Source organism: Ascidiella aspersa, chromosome 1 (genome assembly GCF_963924565.1).
Source record: "Ascidiella aspersa chromosome 1, kaAscAspe10.2, whole genome shotgun sequence".
NCBI lineage: Eukaryota > Metazoa > Chordata > Ascidiacea > Phlebobranchia > Ascidiidae > Ascidiella > Ascidiella aspersa.
Genome location: NC_139447.1, coordinates 27,473,749 through 27,496,005, shown reverse-complemented (window position 1 = coordinate 27,496,005; position 22,257 = coordinate 27,473,749). Strand labels below are relative to the sequence as shown.

At 39.7% G+C, this 22,257-nt stretch overlaps 2 protein-coding genes across 2 annotated transcripts; both read left to right on the top strand.

The window, feature by feature from the left end:
* Positions 1 to 1,440: 1,440 nt before the first annotated feature.
* On the top strand, positions 1,441 to 17,350 carry LOC146169211 (hemicentin-1-like). The gene is made up of 14 exons (XM_083386319.1): positions 1,441 to 1,652; positions 2,959 to 3,101; positions 3,701 to 3,834; positions 4,385 to 4,601; positions 4,892 to 5,122; positions 5,640 to 5,828; positions 6,807 to 6,983; positions 9,655 to 9,786; positions 12,713 to 12,976; positions 13,569 to 13,709; positions 15,090 to 15,234; positions 15,399 to 15,530; positions 15,959 to 16,090; positions 16,507 to 17,350. The coding sequence occupies exons 1-14, from the start codon at positions 1,441 to 1,443 to the stop codon at positions 17,348 to 17,350; spliced, it is 3,093 nt and encodes a 1,030-aa protein (XP_083242445.1).
* Positions 17,351 to 20,589: 3,239 nt separating this feature from the next.
* Positions 20,590 to 21,642, top strand: LOC146169210 (carbohydrate sulfotransferase 11-like). The gene is made up of 3 exons (XM_083386318.1): positions 20,590 to 20,613; positions 20,704 to 20,901; positions 21,127 to 21,642. Exons 1-3 carry the CDS (start codon positions 20,590 to 20,592, stop codon positions 21,640 to 21,642), a joined length of 738 nt encoding a protein of 245 aa, XP_083242444.1.
* Positions 21,643 to 22,257: the final 615 nt, after the last annotated feature.

Genomic DNA, 22,257 nt, shown 5'->3' with positions numbered 1-22,257 from the left:
AAAAAACTGTTTTGCGAAAGATATTTGATTGATAGGGGTGAAATCGCGCAAAAAGAGAGTGTCCTAAATGTTTTAAAAAAATCGTTTTGCGTCTTGTCTTGGCTTCAGTGGTGTGGTCGTACAGGCGTTTATCAAACGTTGCAAATTTCATTTTTTATTTGTTACTATATAATTATGACTGGGCGTCCACCACAGTTCCAGAAAGTCGTAAGAAAAGGGCAGTAACCGCGCTTAATTAAAAACGTAAACCATATATTTTTAGCCTCCGGGCGTACTGGTGACCCAAGTATAACCAAGCATTAAAGGTTTTTGTATGCTGCGCATTTGTGTCTTCGGAAGAGTTAAATGGGACGGATCCCATTGGGACACCAAAGATTTTTTTCTAATAAATGCATAATATGTGCGTTTAAAAAAAAGTTGAAATTGCACTAAACTCGCTCGTTGCCTTCAGTTATGGTTAATTCCAATATTTTTGGTGCGACGAGCGGATTACAACCGCCCATTCTAAACACTAAATGGGTTAAAAAGTTTGTCGTTTGCTTGCTTTACATCTCGATTTAGATGGATCAGTCACTCTAACAGTTTTCTGGCTATCCCGCATATTAATTTCTACGCGGATTAGGTGCAGATCGGATTACTTTCTGTCGTATTCGGATTACAGCGGCGATTGGGTCCGTAATCGGACGTTAACAATGTAGCTTTTATTTACAACAATGTGTATCAACTCAGTACTGCGAATTTCTTTCCAACGGCGAGCATAGGTCGTGTGTTGATTACATTGTAGCGATCCTGGTATTGGCATTGTTTCCAGAGCTTAGAAAGCAACATAAAAGTTAAACGCCTGCAGGAAAAACTGTGCGATACGCGGCGCACGTAATTATACAGAAATGGAAGTCTTCGCTTCCTTGTATAATTATTATTATCTGCCCGGCATGGGAATGCGAAATTAGAAGTAGACAGGCAGTTGATTCTTACCGCCAATTCCACTCTTCAAAAAAGGCTGTTCTACAGTTGTAGCATCAGTATGAGTATTAAAAGTGTTTCCTGGTTCTTATAGCAAGATGTTTGCATAAAGTTATTGTTTCGTTAGATTATTTGTCGCAGACTAGCATCATTTCGCCGTTCTGTCAACCTTTTGTTTTTTGGAGAGATAACTGTGAATCTTTAGACATGCATTTACAGATTTTGTATTCAAAGGGCTTTTACAGACACATGTTGTCGAAATTGACGCCAACCCGCGAAGTTTGCTTAGTTTATAGCGGGCCAACGCAATTAGAACTAATAGCCTAAAACACATTATTTGTATTAAATTGCACTGTAGTATCACCAGCTTGGGCAACACTTGGGCCAGTCATAGTTAGGCATTTAATTTTTGACTTTTTTTCACAGGCTTTTGCAGCACATGTTAAATTCTATAGCCTTAATGCAATTCAGTTCGCCATGCTGCTTCATATTGCCTTATTCGCGGTTCTGGCCTCAACCGCTAATTCTCAGGAAGTTGCTTCAACCTTTGTGAAAGGCAGAAGGGGCGGCTCTGTGACCCTGGCCTGTTTCGTTGAGGAAGCAGTGACATCGACGATCAGTTGGACAAAAAATATCGGAGGAAGCGTTATTACCCTGGCCCATTCCGTCGGCGGAAAATCTGTAATCCAGTAAGAAACCAACCTAATTTGTTTCGAGTTGCTGTTCCTCGCTTTAAAAAAAAAAAACTACACGTGAGCACGTGTCCCAAATTTTAGAACAATTGTTATTTGTTTATTGTGTTATCCTACCCGTAAGCTGGTAATGCCCTCTTCGAGGTTGTTTAGCATATAAATGATTGGGGTATAAAGAAGCAGTTGTAGTAGAATATTGATTTTAAGAACTTCACGTAGCGTATGTTAGCAAATGTCTCCACACCGTTTTGCATTTTTTCAATGTTATGCCAGAGTAATTTTCGTTAACATTGCTCGGTTGTATATAGACAAAGAGTTTTTAACTGATTTATTTTTTTGTAGCTTGTCGTCTTCGTTAAGGGGCATATTGGTTCATCTTTTAGAGCGCAAGTGTTGGCCCACAAAACACGTTGGTCCTTTGCCATAACTTAAAAGCCATTAGACCAGGGGCGGGCAACCTTTTTAACACAAGGGCCAGTTAGGAAATTTAATGCTTACAAGAGGGCCGCACATCAAATAAACACTAATGGATAGTTTCAGCTTTTACTAGAAAAACACAAGTACAAGCGAATATGAAATATCATAGCAGACACACATGTGGATGTTCAAATAGAAGTTAGTGAGAAGGCTGATGCTGGATTTTTGAACCAACTTGTCAATGTTTGGTTCCAGGCCAGATGTGCATAGACGCAAACTATTTAACAGCCTTAATTCAAAACCAGCTGTTAAACATAATATATCAGTCAATATGCGCGGCAAAAGTCGTACCAGACAAGTGTAATTGTTGCAAAACAATTCTTTGTCGTACCAACGTGACACAAGTAAAACTTTATGAATAAAGATTGTTTTGTAATAGATGCTTCCCATTCGAGTTCAACAACGCCATTAGTGTAGCGGTGTAGCCTATGGGTTACATCGCACTTTGCCACAGGAAACTGAAAGAGCAAAAGTTCCAACATTGGTGCACACAAAATTACATTATTTAGGGAAAAATATCTGGAAGAAGGTGAAGGGCCGCACAAAAAATGGCAAAGGGCCGCACGTTGCCCGCCCCTGCTTAGACGTTTAATATTCGCTGAAAATCGTAAAAGCATCGCCCTAAATTAGCCCAATGCCAAAAAATAGAACAAACAATGTAAAATAACAACTCGTGAACGCAAATTTCCATCAAATTAGAAAACATTTTTGTTAGTTTGCTAGACTAAATGCGTTTATTCCACTCCCCATGTTTGTAATCAAAGGACATTTACAATTCAAAGGGAAAATGGGTTTTGCAGTCCATGTTATAAACTTTTTTATGCAGCAATGTTCTATCCGGAAGGGCGGTTCTGGAGAAGGCGCATCTGTCGATTTACGAGCTAAAGATATCGGACAGTGGCTTGTACACTTGCACTGTGCTTAGTGCTGGAGGTGCACAAACTACTTTAACCTCACTCGACGTCACAGGTAACACTGGCATGTTGCAATGTATTTCAACTGAAGTGTGTTCCCTTTTATTTAATTTTAAAAACAAAACCTTTACTACGTTTATCTGCTATGTGATTTGCCTGTTCGATTTGCGTAACACTGATTGAAAACGTGCATAATATAGTCAACAGCTTTTTTTCTTTAATAAACCATAAGCAGCAAGTACAACTTGTGTTGTCTGGTATGTCTTTATCCTACGAACTGTATTATTTATGTACTCCTTCAAACAATAAAAATACACAGTGAATCATTATTTAAATAATAGATGGTAAACTGTATTTGTATTTAACCTTTCTAACGACAGACCGAACTAATGCAATTCGAAATCTATACATCAGGTTTGCCCCTATTTTATATTTCTGCACAGAAAGATGTTAAATGTGGTACTGCACCCTCAAATTTAATAAAAAAAAAAAAAATTAATTTAAAAATTTGACAGTTTTTAAGCTAGATAAAAAGTCACGGCCTTTTAAATACCAATAGACCGAGATACCCAACACTCACACACAAACATACCCAACGTTTACAGTTAGTTTCACAAACTTCCAGCAACTCAATCTCTTATTTGCTTTGTGCAGCCGCGCCCAGCGTCAACGCAGAAGCGGTTGAATCACCAACGATCGACTCCAGCGGAAAGTATGTGGCGGCGATTTGTCGAGCGATTGGCGGCAAACCTGCAGCGGAAGTGCGATGGGCCGACTCGCAGGGAAAGGTAAGGTGGCAGTCAGACTTTGGACAACTAGATACTTCTAGTTTTCTAATTCAATGAATTAGAGCAAAATGCGACTAATTCTAATTCTAATTTGTGAATTGCTTGTGTGCTCGGATTTACCAAAAATGCTACTTTGTCCAACGGCATTTTTAATCTGTAAGTCGAAACCAAAGAGTTTAAACTAAAACTTTTGGTCGAAACGACTTGTGTGGATGAATTTTACAGCCTAAAAGCCCAAACCTTTAAAAAATAGCACAAAAACATTTAATCTAGTTTTGAAAAAAATGAAATGATCTAATTTTAATCCTAATCTAATTTTTAAAAGCCAAAATAAATCTAGTTGTCCAAGTCTACCGACAGCTAAATTCCACCGCTGCTAACCTTAAGCTCTGAGAATGCCACCTTATCTCCTTATTAAACTGAAAACAATATAATGATGGGATTGACAAACAACAATAATTATGTGTCCGGTTTTCAAACCTTTACTGCATTGATGCAGTTGATTCGGGCTTAAACCGCGATGAAATTTGTGTATGCAATCTCTTATCAGATCTTGGAATCGTCCACGTCCAGTCTCGTCGCGCCCGACGGTTCGCACGATGTCGTTTCGCGACTTCTTCTCAGCCCAGGACTTGCCGATGGCAGCGGGTCAGCTGGTAGCTTGGGTTCTGGCGGGGCCAGCACGCAAACCTTTACCTGTCTCATCAGCCACGACGATCTGAGCTCGGTGAACGCAAAGTCGACCTCTGTCAGCGTGCATCTTCTATGTGAGTCTGCGTGTTGATTTCCGTGAAGCTAGGAGAGTGTAGGCCTCGTGTCTTGTAGCCCTACAAATTATATTTTAAGAATTGTCTGAAAAACTGTGTCGTTTGCTCGGCTCTGTTAACTTCTAGCTTAGAATGATGTTAATAGATGTTTTCGTTATTTTCAAATAACCTCAATAACTACAAAATTGAAGAGCTAAACAGTTAACAAACGTTGTTTTGTGCATTGTTTTCCGAATTTAATCTGTAATTAAACTTAAAAATACATAGGCGTGAATATTGTTTTCGATCAGATGCCCCACTCGTTTACATTCAACTGCTCGGCAACCGTCTGACTTGCAAAGCCGAGGGAAATCCCCCTCCCGCGATCAGGTGGATCCTGCCTGACGGGGACGTGCTTCGTGACGTCACAACCCTATACCTGGGGGAGGGTCGGACCGACGGCAGGTACGCGTGCATCGCAACGAGCTCGTTGGCCCCCGAAGCAGTGAGCACTCTGCAAGTCCAACGAGCAAAAGACCTCCGTAAGTATATAGCGCGTGGAAATTATTCTTTCTTGCCCAACTATTATACGCACATTTGTTTGCTATACTGATTTGATAGTTTTAACAACCTGTTTTAAGTAACTCGTCGAAAATATTTAGTTTAGAACTTGTTGAAAAATAAATGGCACGCCTTTAAGAAGCGAGCCCCAAACGAAGTGTAAATATCTGTTGGTCTGATTTATGTGGCAGGATCAGAACTATATAGCCTATCAAGCACTTTTAAGCAGTATCTTATAAAGCATATCTAAACAGTATCATTCATAATTGTAAATGGAGATTAACAAGGTTATTTGTCGAATGTTTTTAAATAGAAGCCTCTAAAATCCAATATAAGTTGTTAACACCATTATTGTTAGGTTTAACCCGAATCCTTTATATCTAATTCTTTGCTGTCTGAAACATTTTTTCATATCCATGAAGTTTAAGGTCTAGAACCCCTTATCGCTAGTGCTTATAAGCGTATTTCTTCAAGAAAAATGTTTACGCGAATTTACAGCGACCCTTTTCCGCACCTTGACGGAGCTCAATACGTCACTTCCTGTATCTGCTTCTGGTTACACGGTTGAGTGCGCAGCAGACGTGACGACGACGGCGGGTGGACGACAGGATCAAACCTTGTTCGATCTCGATTTTGTGTGGATTAAAAACGGACAAGTGATTGAAGAGCCATCGCGTGAATATGACAGTAAGTGAAGGATTATTCGTTTTTTACCAAGCTTTTAAAATGTAAATACAACTTGAAAATTTATTTTACACTTGTTAATTTGCAGTTGTTAATCACCTATATATACATATCAGAAACATGTATGTTTTCTATGTTTAAACGAAAATATTCTATTTCAGTGATTTACACAATTAGGTTTTTGTCGATGAAATATCAATAAAACAACATTTAAATACTAAAATTGGTGCTTAATCGCACAAATAGTAAAATACGTGTTTATTTGGTTTAAATTGGTTACGCATTGGTTACACATACAATAGCAAATTTCTCGCGCTCGATATATCGACTTTTATTAAGCTGGTTTTAGGCTGTATAAAGCTGTATTGAAACAACATAGAAAGTTCAGGCCAAGCGCAAACAATTAAACAGAGCGTTAAAAAAAAGTCGGCGAGTACCTCGACGTTGGCCTGCTGTCACATAGAAAATGTGTTTAACTATGTCCGATACATAAATAATATGTATATTTTTAATGAAAAAAATACATATAATGGTATATTGTGCTTTCAAAACTTCGAGCTAAAAAATTGTTTTCAAAACAAGGAAAAAATAGAAAATAAGAGATTCGTGCGAAACGCAAAGAATTTGCAGTATCATTGTTAAAGTTGGAAAAAATAGTTTTAAGAGGGCACAGCCTGCTGTTCAAATCTCGTCGCATGGAAACTTTAAAATCTCTTTACGAAAAGTTTTTTAGTCAAGCTCGCGCCTCTTCTTACCTGTTCCTTGGCACCAACTTCGTTGAAAACCGCTGTTCCATAGCATTGGGTAAAATTTAACTTATGTTTATGCGGTTTAACTGTTGTGCGTTCCTGAGTGGAGGTTTAGAAACTAGTTTGGGTTAATAAAACGTATACCTATTTCAAAGCCCTGGAAATATACTTTTTTAAGCCGTTTACGATCTTTCAGATATTTTTTGTTGCAGTAAAATAGTTCTGCTTGTAGTTCGGCGACGAGTTGTTCACGTGAGTTCGACCACCACTCGAGTGACGTCATGGCTGCGCTTCGTTGACGTCAGAAGGGGTCGTGATGACACAACATTCCGGTGCCGCATGACCAACACCTCGACGATAAACGGTTTCGTCTCCGCAATGGAACGAAGTGTTCGAATAAGAATTGACTGTGAGTAAACGTTTTTTGTTTTGTCTTAGTATCGGTCCTTGTCCCCGATACTTGAGGTTTTGTGTTTGTGATATGTGATTCTCTTTTTAATGACGCAACCTTTTTTGTGGCGTCAGCACGTTTACGGGTTACCACTTTCCGCGATTCATCAGTGATCGATTGAAACAAACAAATATAGATTTTATTTCTTTCTACGGCCCCAAGGTCCACCTAAAACTACCCACATTCTAATAAAAAAGCGTATAGTCAATAGTGTTTACAAATAATCATACTAGAGATAGACCGATATATCAGTTTACCGATAATATCGGCCGATATTTGGCTTCTGCCTATATATCGGTATTGGTAAATCTAGGCCGACACTTTGTCCGATATTTTATTACGAAAATTGATATAATTTTTCCTGTACAACAAACAACTTACCCATTTTTAATCAAAAAAATTTGGATTTAACATCATACCAAGTTAATATACAAAATAATAGTTTAGTAACTGTTAAAGGTATATAAACTAAACGGCACCTTTATTCTCAATTAATTAAAGTTTTGAACATTTCCCTGGTATCAAAAAAATAGGTATCGGTATAGGGTATCGGTTGACAAAATTGTAAAAAATCGGGTATCTGTATCGGTCCAAAAAAGTTATATCGGTCGATCTCTAAGTGATACGTTTCTGTGTGCCACGCTCAATTTGCGAGTTTAAACACTTTTTCATGCAAAAACCTAAATCGCGTGAACGAAATACCTTATCCTTAATACGACCCCACTACGTGTATATTAGATTTTGCATTGGATTTTAGTGAACAGGTAATCATATGTGGTCATAATGGAACATATAATGCAATGTTGCGCCTTATGTAAACCGCACATTGAGTTTAAACGAGTGTCATTTACCTACGATACTAACTGGTAGGCACCGAATCTATCAAAGAGTAACTTATTTTTCGTATCAATGGGCATATATTTTGAGGTTATTGGGCATAATTTTTGAGGTTATTTTGAGGTTATTTTTTGAGGTTATTTTTTGAGGTTTTAAGTTATTTTGGTTCTCCCCCTAAGGTACTATCATTACCAGTTTAATTAATATCTTCTATTTCTCTATGTATTATCGTTTCTTCAATTAGTAACACATTATGGTGGTTTAAAATAAATTGCAAGGCCAAAAAGGTCGAGTAGATCGACATCATCTTGATTATTGAGACCTTTCGATACGAGCTTGTATCGGTTAACATTACCTGAAGATGATACAAGGTCGTATCGAAACGTCTTAATAATCAAGATGATGGCGATCTACTCGACCTTTTTGGCCATGCAATTTATTATCAAGCTACATAACAGATACGTGCATAGTGTACCCAAGTAATACATTAAGTGTCTAAAATAAAGTATGTTTTTAACGAAAACGGTTTTAACGCGGTTGAAATGCATTTAATCCTTGTTGCAACGGTCGCTGCCAATGTGACGTTGACCTCCTGGTGGTGCTTTCCGTCTATCTTGCAACGGTGATTAATCGATTTAGTTTGGCAGCGCGCAACGGGCCCACGAATGTCTCTTCCATAACCATTTCGGTCCGACGACGTTCGGGGAATTCGGCTTTGCGTCGACGACAAATCCCGTAATGGCTTCTGGGCAGGCGCGCGCCACATTCCGCGCATGTTTATTCGCTAATTTGTTGTTCGAATGCATGTTGTGACAAGACAGCGCATGCGGAGTCCAAAGTTATTCACAGCACTAGTGAAACACATTCCAAATTCCAACAGTATTTGAAATAACTTACAGACAGCTGAGGAGTTAGAATTCTTGGAATTTCGAGTGAGCTCGAGTAATATATTTGACCAAAAAAACTGTTTTAGGCAAGATTTTTACCATGCCTCGGTCCTCTATTTTTGTTTGTTTTTAGAATAATTTTTGCACGTGTCTAACTGTTGTGATATATGAACATGTCGCAGCAGTCCTTTACATAACGGGTCTGCGTAGGTGGAGTTGGATTTATCGAAGTGCGTTCATTTAACAGGAGTCCGACTCGGTTTGTTTTAAACCGACCCCGCAGCCCCTCAACAAGCGAAATAGAATTACGATGTTATGCTTTTCACATTGGGCCTCCATGATCAAATTATTTTGCCGCTTACCTTAAGCAACCCCTACAACTGCATACAAGTCCGCTGATAAATTTGTCGCCTGCCGTCAATTTTATTTTCAAATACAGGAATTGTTCCCATCGTTTACAAATACAGGAATTGTTTCCCTAATTGTTGTACTTTCGAAATGCAAACAGTCGTCTTTATAATATATAGCGAATCTTCAATAAGGTAACTTTCAATCAACTTTATAAATCAGGGGTTCTTACTGGGGTCCATGGACCCCTTAGGATTCCGCAATCTAGTTTTAGAGGGTCCATGGAGGCCTAATTAAAATATTAGTGCATATTAAAAAAAGTATTAAAATTTTTAAAGAAATCAGTTTAATTGAGAATAAAACGTTTTTTTACTGACTGTATTTATACTCCGTTTCACTTCCACATTTTTGGACCGAAATCAACAGGTTAATAAGTCTATTTGTATTGTGACGGCAATATGACGTCCTTTTCTGAAATTTTCTTGCCTACCGTGGTCCACGCGAAGCAAACAAAATAGGGGTGCGCGGTAAAAAAAGTTTAAGGATCTCTTTTATAGATCCACCAGAGTCTAGTGCGATGAGAATATTCACCGAACCGCGTCACGCCATTGTGATGGAGGGAGAAGACTTAACACTGTCTTGTCGCGTCCTCTCGCAGCCGGAGAGTGTATACTTCTGGTACTATGAAGGTGGGTGTTAATATATGTTTTTTAAGCAAGTTTGCTTTTCAGATTGTTCGATCAACGTAAAAAAGATTCAAAGGTGTAAATCAACCTTAAAACTTAATAATTTTGCCTCTGAAAGGCCTCAAAATTGATATTGCAAACCATTATTACTTGTCTGGGAGTACGACCTCAAAAAGAGCTTGATCACATATCATACACATTATGTACGCTATGTGATTGTTTCACTACTATCTGGGAACACACAATAAGATCTAAAAAGCAAAAATACCTAGAACAGAAAAATCTATAAAACCATAGTATTAAGACCAACGACATAATAGAGCCAATTACTGAGTAATATCCCGAACAGCATAAGTACAAAAACGTCTGAATAAGACCTAAATCTGTCGGAATAAGGTTTAAATTCATCGGAATAAAGCCTAAATTCATCGGAATAAAGCCTAAATTCATCGGAATAAAGCCTAAATTCATCGGAATAAAGCCTAAATTCATCGGAATAAAGACTAAGTTCGTCGGAATAAGGCCTAAATTCATTGAAATAAGTCCTAAATCCATCGGAATAAGTCCTAAATTCATCAGAATAAGGCCTAAATTCTTCGTAAGAAGACCTAAATGGCCATAATAACGCCAGAATCTGTGGGTAGAGGGTATGGGACGATCGGGGGCCATTGGTCTGGCATCGGCCGTTTTGGTTCCAAGGTTTGGACGCCATAGTCTGGCCGGCGCCGTCAGGGCGCCGCTGTTTTGGCAACGGATTGTCGGTCCTGTTTGGGGTTATTGGTGGGTAATGGGTGGGGTTTGAAAATGGGTTAGTGTTGAAATTATTAGGGGAGTTAGTGATGTACTTAGGGGTGGGGTTAGGGGTTAGTTAAAGTGTTATTTAGGCCTGATTCTGACCTTTTAGGTCTTATTCTGACGGATTTATGACTTATTCCGATTTAGACGTTAGTAATACCATTAGGTATTTGTCCTATTTTGGCCTTATTCCGAATTGTGTTTTGTTCTGACGTTGAGGTTGTTCTTATCTCGGTCTTATGGCTGGAGTCCTACTATCTAGTCTAGAGTTAACGTTTGTGTACAGAAATCGTTACCCCGGGAGAGAAGCATTATAGTTAAAGCCATAAATGGTAATAAGTTTCACTGCACTTGCGGCTTCTGAAAAGACAAATTTAAATAATATTGTATCCTCATAAAACTGTGCCTCATAAAACTCATTAAATTTTTTAATTATCTTAGTTTTTTAATAGATTCATTTTTCAGGATATAGGAAACTGGACTAGCATAATTTACACTGCGCCGACAAATCTGGAAATTGATGAGACCTCATACGCTAACCTCAATTTCAGAATAATATATCGAAAATGGAAACTTTAAAAAAGGCATAACACGTACAAAAACCCGGACCAAATTAATAAAATTGGAAATTAAAAGAAGAATTTATGTAGTGCGCATCGACACGCCCTAATAAAACACTCGTGGGTTATTATCTATATTGCGCCGACAAAATAAAGGGGCAACGTCGCGGTGATATCTCACCTCCTCATTAAATTATTTGATTTACATTTTTCTCAACAGCTTGCGTCCAATTAAAAGCTCTTATCCCAAATTTACACCGAGAATTAATCCTTAAAATGAACTAGTCCGTAATGCTCTTGGGGACGGATTCCAACGTTGCTGCAAACAAACTAATGCCCTGGCGATGTTGAAATCTATACATTTGCCCTTTTTGTTTGTTGTCACCGCTGAGACCCTTCGCGTGCCGCGCCTTATTAATTAATCATAAAGGTACTAAAGGGGGATATGAGTTTGGCTTGGGGCGCGGTCAATCGATGCCAAATGTGCCACCTGAAACGGGATTGATTTGCCAAAGGTTGTGGTAGTACGTCATTATCGGTCCTATAACGCGTTAACAGAGTAGCCTACTTAAATCAGTCGTTGTTCAGCGATGTTAAACCCAAGCCCTGTCTAAAGAAATGCACATATTTTAAACCAATGGTTAACACTTGTGCTAAGGTGTCTTCTGTGTTTTTTTAATTACCACAATATTACAATTGAAAGCATTTGAAATAAAACAAAATTCTCAATTCATTTGTCTGACGCCTAATGTCTGTGTGTTCTTCCACCACTTGACATATCGAGTCAATATCGATTTTGGGAACTTACAGTACGACCTTGCGTCTGAGTGTTTCTTGTCAAGTTTACTTTAAAAGACAACTAGACAGTGCTCAATTACATTGTCTTTCTAGCATACAAGTACGTTCGTATATTTGTAAATAGTGTCACATAAAGGGGCGAATGTTAGTGTTAGCAACTAAAGTTATGATGCAATCTTCCTATTAGGCCAGGGGTTCTTAACCTTTCTCGTATGTTTTACCCTCTTAACAAAGATGAATATCAAATTTACCCCCAAAATATAAAGTGGCGCTCATTTATTAAAAAACGAATGTAACAAATTACATCAGTTATAAGCAGTGCGACGGCCGCCCTTGTTTTTTTGATAACGAGTTGTTGAATGTATGGTAAAGTAGTGGATAATGCACAACGAGTATCTTCAATAAGTAAAGTTGGTTTCATGCTCTAGGTTTAATAGAATGCATAGCAGCCGATTCGCATAGCTTATAGTTGAAGAAAATGGAACCAGAATATTCAGATCTTGAATACATATCTTGGATTTACCCCCTGAAACTAGGAAATTTACCCCCTGGGGTAAATCTACCTCACGTTAAGAAAGGCTGTATTAGGTCAAGTACCGAATTATATTTTATAAACAAAAACATTTCCACCCAACATTTAAAGAGAAATACCTATCCTAAGTAGTAAAAATATACAATTGCTATAATCTGACCAAGTTTCGGTTTGACTTGAGGCTGGCACCTTAATTTTGAGACCGTTTCTTTCAAATATTTACCATCAGCCGCTTGGCTTTCAGGCGAACGGACACAGACCGAAGGCGCTAACAGCCAAGCCGAACCTGGGCAGCTTCACATAGCCAAGATAGGGCGTCGTCAGGCGGGCGTGTACAGGTGCTTGGCGTACAACTACGTACCGGGAAGTGCTCAGGCCGAGATCAACGTTGTGGTGCGTTATCCGCCGTCAAAAGTCGCGATCGTGAAAAACGGCGATGGCAACCTCTCGTGCATGGCCAAGGGCGGCAGCTCGCCGCCGCCAATTTATACGTGGATCTTTCCCAACGGTATGTTCGCCATTTACTGCAAATTTGTATTTAAGGCTGTACTTGCAATATATAATGCAGAAAACATGCTAGAAGCACTTGGCACGTGGGTTTAAAAAGTTTTTACGTTGAAAATTATGAAAAATTAGGTCGATAATGCCTGATGTCTACCGATGTTTCATGTTTAACGAAAGGAATAAGAATTAATTATTAAAGCTGATACAACGTCCCGATATAGAAGGTCGGGAAACGTGGTATGAGTTTAATTGCCTATTTTTATGTAAAAGTTGGGTTAACTGATTGAAACTTTTATCGCAAAAAGATTAAATTAAGACACCTTGTCAAAATGCGTTTGGTTTCAGTCTCGCTCTTTATCACGGGAAACATCCGTTTTTTTCAGAGAACCGGTTACTCGGATTTGATGTTTATTTACAGTTCTCATTCCAGGATGCGTTAAAATGGTTCGCATTGTACAATATGACAGATTTTGCTCCTTCACGCTTTACTATTATGATAAAGTGAAAAAAGGAAAATTTTTATTTGAAATTTATGTCACACTTATGTAATGCAAATTTACTCCGTTGTTTTTAGTGTTTAATATATAAACGTATAGGTACAAGGACCAGTGGAAATCATTCGACCGTGGCTTTGTCCTCGAGTGTAGTTGAGAAAGCGGTCAGCTACCTTTGCGTGGTGAACAATGGTCTTGGGGTCGAATCCAACACAAGCTACTTGCACCTGCCGCCACCTGAACGTAAGTCGCACAACATCGTCCGAATTTGGGAGTATTTCGATGTCAGGTCTAGTCTTATTTTTACCAACGCCCATAATCCATACGAGCCATGCACCGAGTTGTTACCCTTTTTGTAAGGCTAAGTTTTTTTTAATGATATTATTATATATTCCTTTAACGGAATTACTTTTAGTCGGGTTCTCGTTAACACTCTTCTCAGCTCGACAATTATCTAATCGCTGGTGAAAAATATGAAAACTTTGATTCGCTAGCGATAAGCTCAGCAATGTTTGTGCATTCTTCTATAGGGCAAGGGTTCCCAACCTTTTTTACACCGTGACCCCATTTGAGAATTTTGAGAAATAATGCCCCCCACCCCTATTTTTTCAACCTTTAAAAAAAAAAAAAAAAAAAAAAAACTGGCTTATACAGCAACCGGTAGAATGATAAAAAGATATCAATACAACACAGATAACTTTCATTATACTTCCTTCTTTGAGCAGGGGTAGCCATTGCCATAGGCTCTAGGTGGCCATGGCCCACAGGTTGGAAATCCCTATTCTAGGGCAACGTCATCTTTCAATAAAACTCAACAGCTACAGCGCGTAGCAATAAAACTCAACAGCTACAGCGCGTATTTCGCGCCAATTGCGGGCGATCTTACCCTGTCCTGACGCCCCATTTAACCGAAACGGCCGTTCTGGTCGCTAATAGTCTCTTTACCGTTGCGCCAGTGCTTGAAGATTTGACGCCGGGCTGGGAATTAAAAATTGATGAGGGGTCGGCTGCCGGAGTTTCGCTGCCGCCGCCGACGCTCGCAAAACGCTGTTCGTCGGCTGCTTGCGCATGTTACGGATTACCCGCCCGTTCCGGGAAGAACACGACTGCGGTCCCTGGCTTTAGACGCTGGCACCTTGCGGAAACAAGGGTTTGCCGAAGTGCGCTTTCGTGGGTGCCCAAGCGTCTTTTGAGGGTGCTGTATACCTTTGGCCACCCTTTGTGACGCGTTGATCGTTTTTTTTTTATCTCACCGACTGGTGTTGATATATTGTTCGTCATAGGAATGGGACAGTGGCGCATGCATTTATGTCAACGAGTCATGCCTTGTTAAGTGTATGGCTGATAGTTACATGCTCTTCCCTTTTTAAACGAAATACTTGCAAATTGCGCCTTATAAGTAGACAAATAAGGACTAACAGTGTCAAGACTAAAACATAGTTTAGTGACATCATTACGCGAACCTGTAAGCCATATAGATTCTCGTCATTGGGACTATGTATTGCTAAACAATAATTGCGATTTTGATTTTTTCTTCAACAGCCTTTGTCGCTATCTATTAAATATTTAGAGATTTATCTTTATAGGAGTTGTTTTGTGAATCAAGTTTTTAAATATTATCAGGACGCATCGGGAATCTGTCTGTGATTGAATTCGCTTCAACCATCGTGGTTTGCAGTTGCCTCTTCATCGTACTCCTGTGCGTCATCTGCTGGTTGGTTTACCGGCGTTGCCACACCCGCAAGGAGTCCGCAATTAACTTTGACAAGTAAGTTGGAAGAGTTGTTCGTATATATTTAACGCATTTTAGTGTAGTAGCACACCGAATCACTGCAAGCGTTTCTTTTTCTACTGTTTTGCTCTTTTTGCACGAAATCCACTGATCGCATCACGACCACGATTGCAGTTGTTTGTATTTTGCCTTTGTCGCAGAACTTTCAAAAAGTACATGCAGTACAGCGAGCCGCCAGATGGCGTGATGGTGCCGGAACCCGGGTGCACCTCGACGCCTAACGGGGTAATCCCCAGATGCCAGTCCGACCTCACGGCGGATTTATACGGAAAGTACGTTAGCATCGGTTTACTATTAATGCTCACGCGGTCAGTGTAGTTTTACTCTATTTGCACGTAGTTCTTCGGCACTAAAAGGCCACGCGTTTCTTGTTTCGTTGCATATGTGTGTGTGTTGTTTTCACAAATCAAAATCGGATTTTTACCGTGTACCGGTGTTGTAATGACGTAATGACTTAAGTTATTGTCTTGAACTTAAGTGCACTTAAGTCACTGTTTTCAAATGACTTGGCTTGACTAAAGCCTATTGACTGAAATAACTTGAGTTAAGTCTTTTGGACAAATGACCTGACTGGGACTTAAGTTATTTTTTAAATGACTTGACTAGGACTCATTTACAACACTGCTGTATACAATATTACGCTGTACGAATTTCATGCATACGCACAAGTTACAACGTCGGAGTCCTGTCGTATTTTTAGGAGCCGTCACGAAAGAAAGCACCCCCCAATCAAAGAGGTGAGTTATGCCGACTGCAAATCGCCAATCGCCACAGTTGCCAGAAAAGACGGCTTCGGATCGACTCCTGACTCTGTACAATATTTAGGAACGAGGTGAGCGAACGCCGAAAAACGTTTTCTGTAAAATGTTAGCCTTGAAAATTTAATTTTGGTTTAATGTTTCCGGTTTCCGGGTTCCAATAAAATCATCGTTTCGAATGTTTCAGTCGCTAAGATTTTTTTTATACTATTGTATGTTTATAAAAGCGATGCGAAATCACGTTTATGTAAAAACAGAGTTTACTTTAAACGACGATGGATCGAAAGTATCTCAGTTCCCAAATTTGGGCTGTTGTTTACAGCAGGTATAGTTATCTTGGAACTGTCTTGTCTTTGTATAAGGCTTTTTTAACTATATTAAACTGAAATACATGCACTAACATTGTTTTGCACTAACACATTTCTTTCGACTGCAAATAAAATGGGTTCGTTTTGCAAAACTTATGCCTCTGTGTTTTGTTACCCTTCAGGAAAAACGTCCAACTGACAAAGCCGCGCAAAAAAGGCTCGCCCATAAAATCAACGATCAACCTCCAGAACGAAATCGAGAGATCGAGCGTCGAAATCATAGAGAACGAATCGTTGCAATCGACTTCCAACAACGGTGACTCGCAGCAGGCCAATGCCGCAAAACCCCCAACAGGAAGGGGCTCCTCACCGAAGCGAGAAAACCCTGATGTACGACGAAACACACTGAATCGACTGCGCGGACCGAACGGCGCTCCATTGCAGTATTTTCACCAGGCCACGTTACCTAGAGCCTACCTGCCTAGCCTACACCCCGCTCCAATCGGGGTGCTTATGCCCGGCTACGATCCCACCTTGTACGACGACACCTGGCGACCGGGAATGCAGCGATACCCCTATCACGAGGGGGCGGACGTGCGCCCCTACGCGACTCTCGACGTCGACCCGCGACGTTACCGGCAATTCGCGCTGCCGCCGGCGACAACGACCACGACGACCGATCAAAGCGACACCATCACGTCCGCGTCGTCCACAGTAGCGTCCGAGGATTTTCTGCACGGCGTCAAATGCACCCGGCCGCGCGCCATGTCGCTGTCGGGCTCCGAGACCTCCACCTCCTCCTCTTCCTCATCAGCGTCGACCGACAATCGAAGCAGTCAGACTACCAGTGAGGTCACTAGAAGCGCCGCAACCAAGCCGACCTGCCAAAGCGGGCGCCCGAGCAAGCATCCGACATCCCCCTGTCGAAACACGGCGTCACCGTTTGACAGTGGCAACGACTCGGTGAAGTCGATTCCCTCCGATGTGGGAGCCACGAAAAAGCCACAGTCGTTGACGCTCGTGTGAGAAATGGCCGTCCGTTTTCTACAGCCTTACCGTCTAATTAATAACCAGCCAAAGGGGCCATTTCGTGTGGTCCCCAGTTGCAAAAAAATAGAGCGGTCGCGACGTCGGCGGAAGTGATATCGCAGTGTTTTAGCAGTTGTTTGCAAAGTTAAAAAGTATCGCTATAGCAACTCACTTTCTTTTCTAATCATAGCTGTACCTAAAACTCTTCCTAATGTATAGCATCGAAACTTTACACTCTCAATTTTACTGCTGAATGAAAAGAATATATGTATTTTTAACCAAAATATTCCTTTCCAAAAAAACATAGTTTATCTATTTTCCTGCCCTTGATTCCTGTCTTTGATTTTTATTTTGCATATTTTATACATTTTATTATGTTATTATGTTTCCTGTAATTTCATGTTCTTTTTCGCTTATTTTTTTTCAACGCTTATATTTCAAAGATTTATGTGTTTATTTTGTTCTTAACAAGCCACCACGCCTCTATATAGAATGTTATGACAACAATAATAAAAAATGAAATGCGGACAACCTGTAAAGAACAAACCATTGGAACATGGAAACAGGGACATGGTTGATTTACTAAAAAGAAATTAAAGCGAAGCAAAAATATGCTTTAAATCAAGGGTCGGCAACCTTTACTTGTTGTTTTTAAAAACTTTCCTGCCTGAACCTAAAAATAATAATTCATTTTATTGTGGGACATTGTTGGCACGATTTGATTCTATTGCACTTTAGGTGAACACGGTTAACCATAAAAAAAACATGATATTTTGCCTCTTTTTCGATATATTGTACATACGAACAGTTAGATTTTACAATCAAAATATGCATTTTAGAATATTGTGATAGTGGTCTATATGGCAACAGCACACTGGTTTGTTTTGCACCTCACGAGTGCTTGAAACTAATTGTGATTTTTCATCATACCAATCAACCATGGTGTATATTTACACGAAAGTTAATGTGATTTGGATATAAAAATATTTTCAATTGTTTTTGACTTTCCTAGCCTTTTTCCGGCTTTTACGTATACATTACGCTACGGTTTGAGTTTAAATCAAAATTTTAATCTGACAACCCTGCTACGGAGGGTGACGAACTCCTCGCGGACCGGCGGTTGCTGACCACTGCTTAAAATAACTTTGACTAAAAACTTGAGTAGATAACTCGAGACGGTGGAGGATCCAGGGAGGCATGTGGCCATAACCCCACCCCAACAAAAAAATCTTAAAATTTTGTTTCTAGTATGTCTCGGTTTATTTTTATAAAATGTTTTAATGCCCATAGGCGTCGTACGTCTATAATAGCACCCTCCAAAATGAGATGTTTTAGAACTTTGTGGGAATCAATAACATCTTAGTAATTACTTTTGTATGAAACTAACACCTTTGAAACTTTAACAAATTAAACGAACAGGATGGTGAGTGCTTTCTTGTGAGGTCACGTTTAGTTTTAACTCTGTGACGTCACGCTTTGACGTAGAGTTAGACCAGGGGCAACCTTCCGTACGCAGTGTGCCAGTTTAATAATAATGTCAAAATATTAACAACTCGCGTGCCAAACATTTTTCTATGTTTGGTTTCGCACTGGCAATCACGGCTGCGGAGTCGGTTAAAAACAACCCGAGTCCGACTCCGGCGAAATATCAGATTTCATCACGTCCCGAGTCCGACTCAGCCTCTGTATTTCACCAATTTACGTAACTAAATTATGGTGGATATTGAAGTGGCACGCGTGAGTTAAAATAGTCTTTACTGTCGCGGCTTGTCAACTATGACACTTCGGAGCAACTTTATTGTCTATTACAGTAACTTTTTGCGCAAAATAGTTTATACTAAACATATTTCTTTCAAAACTAAATAGCATAAAAATAAACTGTTGGCATAAATTTATTTAAGGTAGAATAGTTTTAAAACTATTAGATTTATTTTTCCACGCCCTAAATTTCCGTATTGATTTTAGGTGATACCATGCGAAGACAAAACGATTTGTAGGTCAAAAAACTAATAACTCGTCAGAAGATTGGTCACATCCACATGTTAGCTGATCGCACCGCTTAAGGCTTCATGGCTTCTACCACGATCAAACGATTTGCGACTTCCCCAGGAAAGAGCGTAACTTAATTACAAGGAACGAAGATCTGATTACCATACGCTAGTGACTTACTAGCTGAAATTGACACGCGAGCGTTTGCGCTCGAGGCGACACCATTTTGTCCTATAGGGTTGGCGTTCAGGCAAAGCGTATTTAGTTTTTAAAGGCTCCAACTGGAGATGTTTAGGGAAAAATGGCTTCTGATGGCATGCGTGGTCATAACCTGCACGGCAATTTCAATTCTCGAATACGTAAGGGACGGTGTGTTGCTGCTACAAAAGGTTCGCATGGCTATTTAGCAATGCTAGTAAGATAGCAAATTTCCTATTAAAGAAAAATGATAATTTTTTAATATAGGTTGTCGAACTTTTCTTTGAAAACTTTAACGTTTCACTATGCAGCTTGTTGGCTAATGCGTTTTATGTGCATAGTAAATGTGGCGACCTACAGTAACGGATAGCAAACAGTAATTAAACGACTTGCAAGTTTAATTGTTGATGTTGCTTTCGCCGAGTTAAATATTTTACTTCTAGTTGTAAACGTTGTAATTTCATTCAGACCGCAACGTGATATTTTGTTTTTGTTTGATAGAATCGTAAGCAGGCCACTTTTAACAGCATTGACGATGCCGGCTATACTGCGGAGAAAATGAAACAACTGCAACTAAAAAGACAACAGACGTTGCGCAAAGCGTGCCAAAAAATTTCGCAAACTGACCGCTTGATTTTATCGGACAAACCTAAGCCTGGGAGTTTGTATTCAAAAAAGTACCAGGTATAAGCGCAAACATTTCCAATTGCCTTAGTTATCAATACTTCTTACTATAGGCCAGGGGTTCATAAACTTTTTTTACCGGAGACCCCTAAAAAATATTTTTGCTTCGCGTGGACCAGTGTAGGAAAAAAAATTACAGTTGAAGTCATAAATTGATGTCACAATACAAATAGACTTCAAAAATCTGCTGTTTCCGGTCCAAGAAATGTGAAAGGGCAATGGAGTCTAATACATTCAGTGGAAAATGTTTTATTTTTAATTCAACACCTTTCTTTGAAAAAATGATTACTTTTCAAATATAAACCAATATTTCAATTAGGGTTTCATGGACCCCTTAAACTAGTTCACGTACCACCAAGGGGTCCATGGACCACAGCTTGAGAACCCCTGCTATAGACCTATACATAACGTAGATTGCGGTCATATGGGGTGAAATACATAAACGCTAATTAAATTTCACCAATAATGGGGAAACACAGGTGTCTGTCTGCGACATCAACAAATGTGGCAGCACCAGTTGGGTGCAGGCCATCTTGGTCATGGAGGGTTTCTACACACTCGACGACTACTACAACAACGTTATCGTTGGCGACAAAGTGATTCAGCTGGCTCAGCGAGAGCGCAGGGCTTGGCAGCAGAATTGGACCACCGAAGAGGCGCAAAAATCTTACGTGAAGGTTACAAACTCTACCTAAATATTACGTAGTATTGCTGTTAGGCCTACTTACGACACAACTAAATACACTTTTGTGATAACGGAAAACAATTGAAAAAACAAAAAGGCTTGACTTAAAAATGCATGCTTTCCAAATTTTTATACAGATTTATCTGAATATTTAAACAGCCATGAATGATTCAGGTTTGTTTTTAAACTGTCTTAAAATCGACAACCGTTTTAACAGGTCATAACGGTTCGAAATCCCTTCCATCGGGTCGTGTCAGCTTATAACGGCAAAATGCGGCCGCAAAGCGATGGCTTCACCTACGTCTACGGGCCGCTGTCCAGAAGAATAGCCAGGTGCTACAAGGGCCTACGCCACAAAAAGTCCGAGAGACATTGGAAAAAGAACGACACGGCCACATTCGAAGACTTCGTCAACTTCCTGCTTTACCACCAGGGACCGATAGACCCGCATTGGGAGCGTTTCGGCAAGATTTGCGCGCCTTGTAATTTCGCGTACGACTTTATCGTCAAGTTTGAGACCTTGCGTGAGGACCTGCACTTCTTGGAAGAAACCTTGGGCTTTAGCGCTGACGACCGTCGGGCGTTTTTCAAGACCAGGACGACGAGGACCGACGATAAAATGGTCGAGGAAGTGTTCGGCACCATTCCGAAATACTTGTCGCAAGCTTTGTACGAGCTGTACGAGGAAGACTTTCTCTTGTTCGGTTATGCCAAGCCCGACTGGTTGACGTGACACCTACAGCAATTGCTTTGGCCTTGCAGACCAATACATTTTGATTGCGCGGTATTGATGCAGTTTATTTATTTAGATTTCTCAAAATTATTTTGTAAACATTATGATGTGATTTTTGTACATACAGTTATACGTGGTATATCTGTAGGAGTGTAGTTAATGACCAGGGACGGATCCAGGGGTTTTGTTCACAACTGTTTGACGGCACCGAAACCACGCAAAAATAACTTGAAAAGCATTTTTTAAGTTTATAGATTGTTGCTCGCGACAGAGTTATTGAATTTTATATTTAAGACAATGTAAAAAAATCGCGAGATTAGAAATATAATATACGTTTGTAATAATTGGCATAATTTCCATAAAGATTTATACAGGATACACGACACAGCAGTTTGTCGTATTGGCTACCACGGTTTGATTCTGACAAAACCAATCACATTTACCTATAGTTAAAATAAGCAAATAGTATTGATTGTATTACATATATAGTATCGTATTTCAATCGTTTTTATACTACACGTTGTGTTCAAAATGTTGTTTGCTTTACTTTTTTTCAACGATTCCTCTTGTTTACTAAATCTAGAACGAATTCCCTTATTTACTAAATTCACAACG